The sequence below is a fragment of the Anabas testudineus genome, chromosome 12 (assembly GCF_900324465.2).
Source record: "Anabas testudineus chromosome 12, fAnaTes1.2, whole genome shotgun sequence".
In the NCBI taxonomy this organism is placed as follows: domain Eukaryota; kingdom Metazoa; phylum Chordata; class Actinopteri; order Anabantiformes; family Anabantidae; genus Anabas; species Anabas testudineus.
Window position 1 is genome coordinate 2,966,267 of NC_046621.1, and position 15,042 is coordinate 2,981,308.

Genomic DNA, 15,042 nt, shown 5'->3' on the forward strand with positions numbered 1-15,042 from the left:
GAGGATGTGGATTTAACTTAATTCAAAATGAGAAACCATAACTATGTAGTTATATAAAGTATCAGTTATTTTTAAAGCAGTCAACTGAGACTGTGAGAGTTGTGATTTGCAAAAGTTGAGAAATCTACTGTTGCTTGAGAAGTTGGATCGTGATTTATAGAGTGACATTTCCTGTAGCGGTGCTAATAAGTATGAATAAGCATGTAGCAACGAAGGGCAGATAACTTCGTATGTGCACATTTTACAAACATGGAACGTTTCCTACACAGTCGACATTATTCTGCTTAACTTTGCTTTGAGAACCATGAGACGCAGTGTTGAGATGGAAAGAATGTTTGCTCTCATGATGAGCTTATGTGCTTTTCCAAGTTCTGCACTTAATCCAGTCGCCATAAAAAACTCCTTTTCATTTTGAATGTGGATAGAACAAACAGAAAGTGCTAAGCTAAGCTAACCAGCTGCAGGCATTAGCTTCATATTCAGCATACAGAGATGAAAGCATCAATCTTCTTATCGTCCCGTCAGTGAGGAAGCGATTAAGTGTTTTTTTCCCCAAAATGCGGAAATATTCTCTTAAATCCCCGATTAAAATCTGTTGATCTTATTTAGCTTCAGCAATGTTTAATAATTCAGTGTTTTTAAAATGCACATGGCTGTCGAGTTGCTTCTGCAGCTTCTCACACATTAAATGCCCATGATGAAATATTTATGGGATATCTACCATCCGTACCACAACACTCATGTATGGTCAAGTATAAGAATATGAGAAAATACTAAATACGTTCTTGATATTCTGCACTTATTAGACCAAGTTATTAATAGAAACTCAATAGGATTAAAGTGATTATTGGCAAATTCCTCAATTAGAGCTCACTAGTCAGTCACTAATGGTAAAAATACATGCACACTAATGATCCATGTCATTACCAGACCTGTTTATTTAAAGCAGGCCTATGATCCCAGTGATCGACCAGTTTAAACAGGCAGTTGTACTGAGGTGTATGAAGTCAGTGTTTCTATAATAAACATGACATGTTGCAACAGTCAGTCTTCTCGTGAACCAGAAACATGCAAAACCAGTTCTTGCTGCAGGTTTTATTTCGCATTGAGGAAAAACAAAGAGAGTAGTCACAGACAGTGCCAGTGTAAAGCACTGATCGGTTATGACTCATTGCATTTATAGTGTGATATAATTACATATGCCAGTTTACAAAAGGAAAAGTGTGGATCAATTTATCTGCTAGGGGTTAATCTGCTAAAATAAGCAGCTTTCTCTGCAGGAGATGAAGTGTTTGTATCCTTTGATGTGTTTTAGGTAGAAAAGTGACCTCTGCTGGTTGATTTGTGGACGCTGAAGTAATATCATATGTCAGTGAAAACCCTGGAAATTACGTTCCTGCACAGCTGAACTGTAACTACAGATACACTCGCCCTGAGTCAAAGAATCTGTTGGTCGTCTCTACTGTTCCAAAACAGTGAAGCATTTCAGAGAAGACCTGCTGCAGATATCCTCAAGACATTTAATTTTAGTTTTTGCAGCTATAGAGTGCGCTTCACAGATATTCTCTTTTAGGGCCTTTAATTAAGAGCTCTTCCAGTAAGAGCATTTTGCCTCAAAGAGAAGATGATAGATTAGTATTGCGCCCACGCATCATACTGGGATGCAGCTAAAAGACTTCTATTCATGCATGTGAGTGAGAGTGCTGAGCAGGGAGAGGGGGAGAATGTACGTGCTAACGTGTGGGTAATCGCCCTGACAGATCACACCACCTACCGTCAGCAAATACTCAATGAGAGCTACTTAGTGAAATATAGCAAAACAAATCGGGTGTTTTTGCTTTTATTTTTTTCAAGATAGGTCAAAACTTGTTATACATGTATTGAAATTGACCTGAGAACAGCATGGAGACGTCATAATAATGCATCAAGACATAAATGTACATAGTACACCAGTACAGGATAATCTATGCTATCATTGCACAAGAAAGAAACATAATTCTTCGCAACAACTTACCAGACAGTCAAGAAATGTTAGAGTGGCAATCAGCTCGTGAAGTGTGAAGAATGTCCATGTTCTGTTAGAGAGCAGTGGAAGAGTGAGTGAGTATAATAATATCAAAGAGAGAGGAAAGGCAGAGAGACAGCAGAGCAGAGAGAAAGAACAAGAGTGCTGGAATGAGAGCAGGTACAAAAGAGGCAGTTTAAGTAAAAGAGAGGCAGAGTCAATGAGAGATTAATTCAAGCTCTCTAGTCTTTTCTCCCTTTCATCTCCTCTGGCTCTCCTGCAGCAGCGTGGCTGGAGGGATTTGGCACTGTGTGGGTGCCTGCCAGCCAGTCCAAGTGAGAGAAGAATGGAGCAAAGTTAGTGCCGGGCCGCTGGTGGTGAGCGTCATGCTTGGGTGCACCACCCCAGAGGCCAAAGGGCACCAGGTTATGCATGGACCAGGGGAAGTCGTAGCCGCAGTGATCCTCGGTGGAGACGTAGACGTTGAAAACCATGAAGCCCCACGTTGTGAGGCAGTGGCACTGGAGCAGAATGGGATCTACTGTAGCCCAGAATCCCACGCTGAACAACTCCCAGCCAGACTGGTACTGCGTGACCAAGCTGAAAGTCTGGTTGTACTGGTGGTGCACTGCATGGAAGGTGCGGTACAGCCAGGGAACTCGGTGATGTATCAAGTGCCAGAGGTAATACTGGAAGTCAAAGACCACCATGCAGCCCAGGATGCCCAGGAAGAAGCTCAAGAGGGTTGGTGCCTCATGGGGAAGAGGGGTCGGTGGCATCCACAACCACTGGGCGACTGAGGCAGGGAAGATGTAAAGCAGGTGGTTGTAGATGGTGACACCCAGGGTAGTCCAGATGTTAGGCCAGGTGATGGGTCTATCAGGATGGAGCCTGAAGCGGTTGATGCAGGGCCAGGTGGGAGCCAGCAGGTCCAGCACAGTGTACCCACCAACCAGGAAGAAGTAGGTGGTGACAGAAAGGGCCACAGGGAAGAGAGGGCTCCTCAGGAGGTCGTAGTGGTTCTGGAGGAGGTAGTCCCAGGCAGGCTGCAGGAGCAAGTCCTGAGACTGGCCCCCAGTCACGTTGTCCACATCCGACATCCAGGATAAAGCCTCAGTTCTGAGTAACCTGTCTGTGCTCATCACTAACGTGGCGTTTCTCTTCTAAAAGAGGGCTGATCCAAGAGGATTATTTTCTAACGAGCCCCAGGACAGGATAAAGAGGGTCTAAATGAATGGAAAGATCCAATCAGCGTCCTCGTATAGGTTAAGCAACAGCAAATTGTCTGGTGATGTTGTGCCAAATTGGACTGGCGGACTGTCTTAGCCTCTTATGTATATTCAAGCCCCACCTCCACCCCTCCACCCTCTGCATTTTAAAAGAAAGCGCTGTGTAAAGGCCCTTTTTATGGGGACAAGGACCGCAGCCAGGATTCAGGAGCCGGGCCACAGCAGCTCTCATTTTTGACCCAAATCATGGAGCTAGAGCTTCCGTTTACTGCTGAATTTGACTTTGTTGGAAAACACAAAGTGTCTTCTAGCTGTGTAATATTGACAGAATAAACACTAGGTATGCTACAGCAGGTTATGTAATCGCTGCTACATGTTGGTAATCAGCCTGTGAATGTGTCTGCCTCCCTCAGATCATCAGACACATGCAAAATGCACACACACACACCAACACACACACTCATGCATACACAAATCACGAGCTCAGAAGAGTAATTAATCATAGAGATGCTGTCAAATGAGACATGAATTCAAAAGCATTTCCTCTCTGATGCTGGATTGTTGTTGGCAGTTTGAGTTTGTTTACAGAGACGATTTCATTTTTAAAAGCTGAACTAGGGCAGCTACCACAGCTCCTGTTTCCATGGTGCCACATGGAAATGCAGTAGAGAGGTTTTGATGAATATCATATGATACCCTGTGTTACATACTGTAGTCAGACATGAGCTAATTCTGCCATGGTCTGCATATTTATTTATTAATCAAATGCACTAAAACTATGAGAAATATGTCAGTTTTTAGAGTTTAACTCTCACAAAGCTTATTGAATGAATATGCCTGCTGCAGCTGAATAAATACACACATGTAGGTTTATCAGAGACATATTCAAAAATAGGTGTATCTGTCAAATCTGTTTGTAAACAAATAAACGTCACTATGTTATAGAAATACTAATAATGTATTAACTAATTAGCGTAACTCATTTAAAACTACACTAACTAGCTGTAGATACATGTTAAACAGACAAGAATGAGAATGTCATCAATCTTCTAATTTAATGCTCAGTAAGAAAACAAGTAATCATATTTTATATGTTTCCGTCAAATCTTTCCTTCGAGACAAAGTTTGTACTGTGAGAATAAGAAATTGCATAACGGATGTTTGTGTGTGTAGCGATTTGCAAAATGCAAATTTGCTTTTACTGGTGAATTCATGCAAACAGATTCTTAAACTGAACAGTGAATAACACTGGCTGTCCTTACTTCACTTCCTGTTTAAGATAATAGTCGTTATTTTCACTAAATTAAGCCATAAAAGAATGAAACATATTTCCCAGTTCCCAGACTATGAGAGAATACTTAAAAAATACTCACTGTGGTGCTCACTATAACACTTGAGACATACATTATTCTATAATTTACTGATCTTTTTAAAGGCAAAACCAAATGTCGCCATGTACATCATAGTGACACGTGCAACTAAACCAGTGTGGCGACACAAACCATAGAACTCTATGTATAAACACACACATTTTGAAGATTAGAGTGAGATTAAAGTAGATTAAAGTGAACTGCATTACTCATTAAACAGAGAGCAGAACAGATTAGAATTTGCTAGATGGTCAGAATATGTTCTAATAGCACAGATGAGCCAGTAGAGGGCAGTAAAAATCCATTCTTCACAGAAAACACTGCAGTCCAGTTGTGAATGTAACTGGATTTTGCAGGGTGAGTAAAATTAATCTGATGTGTCATTGTTTCTATAAGGGTTTAACATCTATGACTTGGAAAAGAAAACAGTTTAAATTTAGTAATAGGGGAAGGACATGAATGAGTGGGTGACGAGCAACAAGAATGGAGTATTACATCAACACTACGGCTTATACTGTGTAGAATCCAGTTTCAACTAGTAACACTGTGTACTCCAATATTTATCCGCACGAGTGGCTCATTCATAAAATATGTTGAGAGCCAGTGATTCAAAATGAAACCAGTGTGTGTAAATCCAGAGGTTGGTGACTCATTGACAACATGCAGTGAAACTGTACTGTCTGGAAACTCTTATTACAGTGATTGTGGGCCTAGTGTTTCCTGCGGGACCTTAATGTCAACTCCTCCTCGGAGTGAAAACTGTGAAAGTCACAGCAGTCAAATAACTACTAGCTTGCAGTAGAAGATCAGGCCACTGATTGTCTGACCTGTCAGATCCAGAAGTATCGACCCTTACAGGAAATATACTACAGCTGTTGGCACATTGTCCAAACTGATAAGAAGCATTAGCTTTAGCAGCACATAGAGACAAGCACAAAGCATCATGGGATCTGTGATACAGAGACGTGTTGGTAAAATAAATGAGATGCTCAGTATTTCACCACCTCACTAATGTGCACCACTAGGTGTCTGAGGAGACGATGACAAGGTGTCCACACTGTCCCTCTGGACAAACAAATCCACACTGCACATATGACCCAACCCACTTGATGACACACAATGTTTTATTCATTTTACTGGATATATTTAAGCTTTGGACAGTGTCTCAATAAAGCACCTTGACCACAAGGCTCAAACAAACAAAAACAAGAAACACAATAAAACAAATCAGTATTAACACACAACCACATTTGTGGGTACACTAGATAACAAAGACCACTGTCAAATCCTCATTTCTGAAAGGAACTAACTTAGTCAAAGTCAGTCACTGAAATACAGACAGTGAGAAATCCTCCAGCGGCTATTTACATTGATGCTGACAGTGAGAGTCACAGCTAGGGTAACACATTGGTCCAGGGGTTGGACGTCTTCTTCCTGAGTACAGTCCGCTCTCCGTATCCTCGCTGCTGAAGGTGTGACAGGGTGTCCTAGCTCCACTGGAAGCAAAAAATGTTGGAGTTACAATATGATTAGATTAGATTTACTCGGTTCATTCATTAAAACTAAATGTAAATATTTTAATTTCACTGAGCCACTTTCTCTGTGTTTAAGAAATACGCGTGAATGCTAAGACGTGAACCATATAGAGGCATGATGTCCTATTGTTTTACCAGTGACCTTGAAGACAGTGCAGAGGACCTGAGGGAACGCAAGTGGATATAAAACAATACATCACCTGTCGTGTAGGCAGGAGATGAGGTTTCCACCACATAAAAAACATGAGCAGGGCGATAAAAAGCCTCCTAAAAGACACAAGAGTCCAGTGCAGCACAGAATCTGTGTTTCTATTTTTGTCTCAGGATGTTTTTACATTCATCTTTTACAGAATCTGGTTTTCCATGAAAATGTTTGTTGTTGAAAATTATGTGAGATGTGAAGATCGGGAGTTGTGTTTGTGACGGCACTTTTTACTTTTTGTGTGGACTTTTATTTGGCAGGAAGTCATCATTGTCTTGGCTCCTCCTCTGGGCATATAAGGTGGTGGACTCAGCCATTTTGTCTGTCTCTTCCTGGGCACATGGTTTGTGAAGTTTTGTTTCATTTCACTTAATTTTACACGCTTTCAGTATGACAGATTAGTCCTCTTCTATTTGTCCTTCCTTTGAGCCAGGCTGTGACATGTGTGCACAGAAACCAAATCCAATGCAGAGATCTTAGGACAACCCAATAAGTTTTAGTTTCAGTTGTATGAAAGTGATTTCACCTGTCTGATGTGGTGTCAGTCTGCTGTGGGGGTTTTATGGGTCACCTCCCTGCACATCAACTACTATTCTCAGCTATGAGAGGAACCGTTTCATCACAAAAGTTGCAGGCACACCTAACGACCAACATCCCACAGGTGCTGTCTTTGGGGGCTGGGGGCTGAATCGAGTGTTATTCTCTGTGAATTCAGGCTCAGAGACGGGACAGTGGTGTATGAGAAGGACAAGAAATGACAAAGGATGAATACTGCTGCCGCTAAAAATAAACCCTGCAGTGTGACCATAAGGTGAAACTGAGAAGATGGCGACATGTCGGCTAGAAAAATAATAAAATACACCTGAGATTGGATGAGACAGAGGGGTCCAGGGTCGTATGATCATTTCTACAAAAAGGATGAAGATGAAAACAGATTATTAAAAGATGCACGAAGAATTGAAAAGGAGTGAACTGGAGTGCAACAGGACAATTAAATGCAGCTGAGATTGGCTCCTGTAACTCAGTTAAGATAATGAATAGATGGTGTCCCCAGAATATTAGGAAATGATGGTGATTTAGTTGAATACTGAAAGAAAAGTCACTTTAATCACTGAAATCCTAATCTTTTTAAGAGAAAGAGCTGTTTTTGTATAAATATAAATCTACATGGTTGTAAATTGTATTCAGATTTTGGTCTTAATCTTTCACCATCGTACTGAAAAAAGAATATATTAACAAAACAATTCATTATTTAGTATCACAAAAATGTAGGTTATCATTATTCTTTTTCATCTTATCAACAGATATACAAATATCTCTAAATTAAAAAGTACAATATCTTATATACTACTACACCACTGTGGATGACATCAATGTTTTCTGTACTCTCAAGTAAAAAACAAAATAGTGGAAATTTGTAGTATCCCCTGAGTAAAGTTCACCGAATTATATTTTTCCCTCGTGCTGCTTCTAATTAAGCATCAGGACATGACTGCACTAAATTTCCGTGACAGACGTCATAAGGATCCAATGTGCCATAGAAACCGAATGATGTTTCACTCGTGTATTGATGGCGCCACAATGTTTTCACGGGTCGTGGACATATATTTAGACATTCAAGGACAAAAGAAGGTGCAAAATGTGTTTAGCGCTGTGATGAAAACATTAAACTATTCTGTTCTTCCTACTACTACTCTAACGAGTAGAATTACTCCTCTGTCTGCAGAGTGCAGGAGTCACTTCAGGGATGTATTAAATGATACAGACACACGTGTGAAGGCCTACGAATGGCGCAGGGGGTGATGAAACCCATGGGTGCTGCAGGGTCACACTGGTACATGTTTTTCACTTAACAGCATTGATTAAAACCTGGAAAGGAAGACAGTTGCCATGGGTGTCTCACCTGTGGAATTAATTATCGCCACAGAGATAGAGGCTGGCCCACTTAGCTTCTCCTAATTTCTTAATAAACAAGCTGTGCCGCGTCAGATCATCCCATTTGTGCAGGACTCTAACCAGGTAGGAGCTCCTCTTTCCAGCTGACAAATACCAACTTTGTGTCTGATTGTTTGTGACTGATGTGGGTTTGGTTTACTTTAAGGTTTTCTTCTTCTTCAACGAGCTGCGAGAGTTTTTCATCCTTCCAGCAGAATGCCGAGCCAGCTCGAGGGTGCGATGGATGCACTGATAGCTGTTTTCTACAACTACTCTGGAAATGATGGAGACAAACTCAAGCTCAACAAGGGCGAGTTGAAGCAGCTCTTGAACAGCGAGCTCACCAACTTCCTCACGGTAAAGTAGACTTTTATTTAGTTTCCATTCCACCTTTGAATAGAGAGAGCACTTCCCAGGAGGAAGCCTGTCCAACCTTACTGTCAGTAGATTATAACTATTGGGAATGTGTTTGTTCACTGTGTGACCTTTGCACCTCCATGGATTTCCTTAATTGATCCACAACGGTACGTTCTGTGGATTTTGCTCATGTCTCAGTCTCTTAAAAGTTAGATTCAATAATGGGTTTAATATGTTCAATAATATTATTTGAGAAAGAGCACTCTGACCTTGTTCAGGGAAATTGTTTTTTCATTGATTGCTTTTGTGCTGTCAAAGTGTAACTGCTGGTGGTTCTCCCATCGTAGCACTGTGGGGAATAAAGGATGCGGAGAAGGAGATAGATAAGGTCATTTGAGATAAGCCTCAGCCCCTGAGTGTGTGTGATAGCAGTGTGTACAAGCTTGTGATTTCAAATGAGGCAGACCAGCATGTCAACAAAACAGACGAGGCCCGAGACCTCTGATGCCTTCAGATATGCTTTTTTTTTCTTCTTTTCACTTTTTGTTCTCCCTCACGCGGATGGGAAGCCTCAGGTGCTCACACATCATCATCAGTGGCCCATATCGTGTCCAAATATAGACACTCCCATGACGTCACAACATCCCCGCGGGCTGTAGTCACCTCTGAGAATAGACGCAGCCCCAGCGAGACCAGCATTCACCCTCGGTTTTCTCCAAAGGAAGCTTTAAGACTTGGCCCAGGCTTGATAAATTACACATTAGAAACTTCTCATTTTTATAATTTAAATTAGATAAACTTTTATTTTAGTGCTCGTGTATTTGTTATTTACATAGAAATAGCTAATGTGAAACAGTTTTACAAATATTATTTATATTTATTATATTCACAAACCTGGTTAGCTTCAAATTTGTAATTTAAAAAAGGAAATGATTGAAAATGTAATTATTTCTCTTTACAATTAGATTTATTTAAATTAAATTCCTCCATGTGACTGTGACACAGGGTTTTGTCCAGCCATCCACTTCAAAATAAAAAGATGCATTTCCAACAGTAAAACTTCCTGCTACTTTTCTTTCCACTCACTTAAATCCAGGAAGCGTCCCCGGGGAAGAAGTCACTCCAGTGATTTGCATTTCCATAGCAGGGACACAACCCAAGGAAGATGGCGTAAACTAGCTCCCCCTCTCATTCTCCACGTCTGCATTCAGGTTCAAATAGCATTTGCAGCTATAATTAATTAATTCTTTATTGTAGCAATGAAAACAAACGGGATGTTTGTTTTTCATATCTGACCAGTCAGCAACATTCAGCACTGCAGGCCCCCAATACGTCCTCAACCTTTAGCTTTAAAAATAAATAACAACAAATGTTTTAGAGATCTTTAGTGGAAAAGTAGAAGAATTGAGCTCCCCAGGAAAAGTTAAAAGAGCAGAAAACGTGCTCTTACTTTTCCTATTAGCAGTAATTTGTGTTTATTTATTTTTTTGTTAAGTCTATGTTGCTGTTGGACTGTTAAACAGAGTGGTACTAGGGAGGACAAACACATAAGTCAAATGTAACTTCACACAGATAAAATAAACAAGATATTTGTTGATTTTGTTTCCCCATTAGAAATATAAATCCATAATGTGGTGACATTTTCCTAATAAGAGAAATTCCATCTGAACTAGCCCATAGTGTGAACTGGATCTTAATGTGACAAGAGTGACACAACATAAAGATCAGTGTTGTCTCAGAGGTCGGGAGGTTCGATCCTGGAGGAAATGAGCAAAGTAAGAAATGCCGTGCATGATTAGCACAATCAAATGATGGTATACAGACGTATGTGGATCTGAAAGGTCACTCGTGCTGGTTTATAGATACTAAAAGCTCCATATATGTCAGAATTTCATCTGCAACTGTTGGATTAATAATCTCCTCCGTTCTGTTTTCAGTCTCAGAAGGATCCGATGTTGGTGGAGAAGATCATGAACGACCTGGACTCTAACAAAGACAACGAGGTGGATTTCAACGAGTTTGTTGTGTTGGTGGCCGCCTTGACGGTTGCTTGTAATGACTTCTTCCAACAGCAGAAGAAGACATCCAAGTAAAACAAAATGTAAACTGACTGTAAAAATCAACAGTTGAAGTATAAAGATGTCGTCACAGTAAATGTTCCAGCAGTTGAATGATTAATGACTATTTGTCGTGGTTTAGGATTGTAAATGTGATTTTTATGTAAGTAGACACTCACAGACACATAAAACACTTACTGTCAAGTCCCTTAGTGGCGTTTGCCTCCAAACACCTTTCTTCTTTTAAAATGAGTCTTCAAACCCTCTGTCATCATTTTCTTTTAGATTTTGTCCCAGCTGAGACTGATTTTAAATGTTTTATACTTTTGTGCTGTTCAGTCTTCTTATGCACTAAATAAACTGCACTCTGGAGCATGTTACTTTTCTTTGGTTGTTACCTGTTCGCTGCAGATTTTAGCATACGTGTTTCATAGTGCATGCTTTGGCATATATGTGGATGAAGTCCAGAGCAAAAATTGATTAAAAAGTTTAAAAAAAGTATATCTAAAGACAAAATTCAACCTTCCACGTTAGTCCCATTTTGTGACTATCTACCAAAGTTCTACCAAATAAACTTCCTTATGGTGTAAGTGGGAGCTACACGTGTCCAGGAGCCTGAAAACAAAGGAGCAGCATAAAAATGAAAATGCTCTATTGAAACAAAAGCACCTCAAAATAATTCTTAATTGCAGTGCAGAGTGAATTTACTTTAATACGTTTTTGTATGTGTGAATGAAAACCACTCGGTATTCTGAGGCTGTGTTTCTTGGAAATGACTGTGCACCGTGCCTCGATGACGCATGGCGATCCCAGTACGCATCGACCACCTGGGTCCTGCAGCATCAGCCAATCGCACTTAAACTTCTTCCCCTCAAGCAGAAATGCTGATGCTCTCACCTTGTGGAGGACAAAAGTGTCGACTGAAGCTGTATTTTCTAAGGGTTTTCCTCTGAACGACCGTTGTCCCAAAATACCAAAGCAGACAGTTAATTGGCAACTGACATTCTCAGCTGTGACATGGAGGAAAATTACTGAAACAGCAACTGAGATACAGTTGCAAGTGTGATGCTTTTATGCGCGCAGATGTTGCTTGCACAAGCCCGCACCATTACAATGCAATTTCTCTATGATTGGCTGTAATCGAGCGGGATAATCATCCTATCTCCCATGGGAAGATGCCATGCAGTAATTAGGTTTTTTGTTCAATTTTTAAAAGGTTGTAATCAATCATAAGAGTCATTTGATAATTTTTAAATGTGGATATTTATATTCTCACTCTTTGTGATGATTGCCCTCCACATTCTTCAAAATGTGTTCATTAACTTGTCTATTTCCTGAGAAAACCATATTCGGGAACTGGCTTTCAATAGTTTTCCTTCAGATTGTGAGGTTTGAGTCATCAGTCGTGACCATCTCTGATAGTTTCTGTGTCAGTGTAATCATCCACATCAAGTTCGGTCTGTGTGGGAGAAATTACTGGCAATTAAGAAACTTTTAAAACAAAAATGGTTGCACCTGAAGTGTACATGCAACTCTTTCAAACAACCACATGGTGGGAGAGACAAGGCTCTTATACAAGCAAACTAAGAATAACTTGTGTTTACAGGCACTGAAATCATAAGAAATAATTTATAAAGAACTTATTTATACATACACTTTAGTAAAACGTCACCCTCATGACTCAAGAAACACAGAGAGACAAAAGAAACTCAAGGTCAGAGTGTGACAAATAAAAGAAGATGTGGTTTTTATGTTTTTGATTAAGAAGATTAAGGATGTGATATTAAGGGAAACAAAAATCACTATAGTAATATCCTGAAGCTAAGAAGGCCACGACAGCGAGTTGTTTCATGGGATTTTATGATTATTTTTCCTACAGGTTCCGTTTGGACAGGACAGTTTATCCGTAAGTGTCACTTTTCCAAATGTTGCTGCTACCTGCAACGAATGTCTTTTAAAAAATGCCTCAGGGCCTCAATCTCCTACATGCTGTCAATTCCCCTGTTTCGTCACTTTGTGCGTCACTGTTTGTGTCACAACCCCTCATTAACGGTGGACTGTGCCCGTGTGTCATGGTTTCAGCCTTCGTACAGTCTCAGCTGATAATGGCGAAAGTGAAAATTGGAAGTGGTTAAGTTTTTGTTTTATTGGAAGCGCAGAGCACCAGTCTTCCTATAATTGCTGTACATGCAGGTAGAGGTGAGGGATTTGTTAGCTGGTGAAGGACGAATAGCATCCAGCACCTTACTGATGGGTGTCGCAGGGAGATCTAAAAAAATGTTTTGAAGACTTTTGAGCAACCTGCAAGAATAAATCTAGAGCTGTAGCATGGTATCAAAGAAAATAATGATTATTCTGAATGTATGATGATATATGTAATGTTATAGTTATAATAGTGCAAAGTAACACGTCAAGAGTGTTGCAAAGTGTATTAAACCTTTCAGTGCTATTAAAGTGTGTATGTCTAATTTTTAACAGCCATTAACATGTGGTTTGGATAGATTCAAGCTAATAATAAAAGCTGTATGTGCAGTAAACAGTCAAAACAACTAGATTTAAAATACACACTAACATACAACACAATGTGCCAATCTGTCTTTCCTCAAATTAAAGTTACAAGTCTTATGAAATTACAAGAAAATAAAAAGCTACAAAATGCATCAGTCATGCAGAAATAACTCTCTGGTTGGTTACGAATCATCAATACATGTCTGAACACCTCTGTAGCAACAGATGGAGGATGATCTTATTAAGAAGGGCAGCACGTGAGGAGACAGATTTTCCACAGCTTGCTTTAGTGTGGAAACTGTTGTGGTCATCCCTCTGGGGGAAGACAATGGGACACGATAGAAAAAACACCGGCCTGCAGCCCCTGTTGGGTATTTACTCTCCCACAGTGGAAAGAAAACAGTCGAAGACAGCAGATGGGCTTTGCATCACTAACAGTGTCTCAGGTGAATGTGATTCGCAACATCCTCACATTTGTCTCCGTGTGAGAAGATAAATTTCAATTAAGCAGTTTGGAAATATTTAATTTATTAATTAAGACGGTAAACTGACTCACATCACAGAACAATATGATCTTTATGTTCTTTGTCACTTCTTTGTCATTTACAAGCCGGCTAGTGGCTGTACTAAATCAAATACACAGTACTGTATAAAGTGTTAACTGCTTTTGAATGTTTTATATATTATAATTTACATAAATAATTGTATCAACCCTTATTGTGCAATCCACACAACAGACATGGTCGTAATCGTAATATGTTCGTCATGTGGTTGTAATAAGTCAGCAGAATGTCACAACTCTCATTTTTTCCCTGTTTGTATTTGTCTACTGACACTTTCCATTTACCTCTCCCAATCTCTGATCACCAGACCTGCCAAACCAGCCCGATTCCCCTGCTGTGTGTCCGTGTTTGGGTCCTCGGGCCTCTGTTTTGTGTCCTCTATTCAAAGGTTGTTGTATATTTCAGTCTAGACCATAGTGGTGAAGCAACCTACAAGCAAATCCATCAGCTAACAGACAGACATCGGCACACAGTCACGTTAAAAATAAATTTTTAACTTAGTCTGCAGTTTAAAAAAACTTAATGAGGAAATAACTTCACAAACACACACATATGCAGCCCAGGATATTATTAAAGCAACATCGTTATTGCTTAAAATGATGATGATGCTTTGAGAGGCACTCCACTCAAAATATTGAGTGTCTGTAGCCACTTTAAGCACCTGCTGTGTGATTGACAAATTATTGGTAATTTTCCTTCCCAGAAAGGGCAGATTAAAATGTCATGCTTGATTTTCTCACTCTGTAGAGTAATAGAGGGGTTCGATAGAACCATCATCATCATAATCAACCTGCCACTCCAACACGTACTTCCTATGAGCATCAACAGTTTGATGGTATAAAATAACGTGATGTGACTGCAGCACAGCCTGTGACAATTTATATATGAGACATGTGTTTGAAAAAGCTAGTGTCCAGCTTCAGCAGGAAAATAAAAGGGCATTTTTATATACATCCTAAATGTCTTCATTGGAAATTAGAGCTGTGATGGTCGTCGCCACACACTCGTTAATCTGTGGCTGCAGGTGTCTGTCAAAGATAATACACCCGCAGGTCTTTAATCACCAGTCCTCCTATTGGTTTTGCAGCAAAGTGCCCATCAATCAAACCATCATCTTCAGAGATATCGCCTTGTGTTCTCGCTGTAGTTACAGCGAGCAGAGGTAGTCGTCAGAGAAACTGACATCAGGCCACATCTGAGAGGATGACGCACGTGCTCCCCTGACAAGCTGAACGGCATCATGAGTGATATTAATGTTAACTGAAGAATATTAACTGATTC

At 40.1% G+C, this 15,042-nt stretch overlaps 2 protein-coding genes across 3 annotated transcripts; one reads left to right on the top strand and one right to left on the bottom strand.

Moving 5' to 3' along the window:
* Positions 1 to 2,247: 2,247 nt before the first annotated feature.
* Positions 2,248 to 3,159, bottom strand: ch25hl2 (cholesterol 25-hydroxylase like 2). Its single transcript, XM_026356297.1, has one exon. The coding sequence runs from the start codon at positions 3,145 to 3,147 to the stop codon at positions 2,248 to 2,250; it is 900 nt and encodes a 299-aa protein (XP_026212082.1). The 5' UTR covers positions 3,148 to 3,159.
* Positions 3,160 to 8,006: 4,847 nt separating this feature from the next.
* s100z (S100 calcium binding protein Z) lies at positions 8,007 to 11,048 on the top strand. 2 transcript variants are annotated; one of them, XM_026355733.1, is made up of 4 exons: positions 8,007 to 8,175; positions 8,269 to 8,360; positions 8,443 to 8,633; positions 10,571 to 11,048. In XM_026355733.1, exons 3-4 carry the CDS (start codon positions 8,493 to 8,495, stop codon positions 10,724 to 10,726), a joined length of 297 nt encoding a protein of 98 aa, XP_026211518.1. In that variant the 5' UTR covers positions 8,007 to 8,175; positions 8,269 to 8,360; positions 8,443 to 8,492; the 3' UTR covers positions 10,727 to 11,048. The 2 variants fall into 2 exon arrangements, with proteins under 2 accessions (XP_026211518.1, XP_026211519.1); XM_026355734.1 differs by having other exon boundaries at positions 8,007 to 8,360.
* The last annotated feature ends 3,994 nt before the right edge of the window (positions 11,049 to 15,042 follow it).

What these genes read in the sequence shown, in the direction of transcription:
- ch25hl2 (XM_026356297.1), bottom strand. Translation starts at nt 3,147, where the DNA reads ATGAGCACAGACAGGTTACTCAGAACTGAGGCTTTATCCTGGATGTCG.
- s100z (XM_026355734.1), top strand. Translation starts at nt 8,493, where the DNA reads ATGCCGAGCCAGCTCGAGGGTGCGATGGATGCACTGATAGCTGTTTTC. An exon ending in AGCTCACCAACTTCCTCACG is followed by an intron (nt 8,634 to 10,570) that starts GTAAAGTAGACT and finishes TTCTGTTTTCAG; the next exon opens with TCTCAGAAGGATCCGATGTT.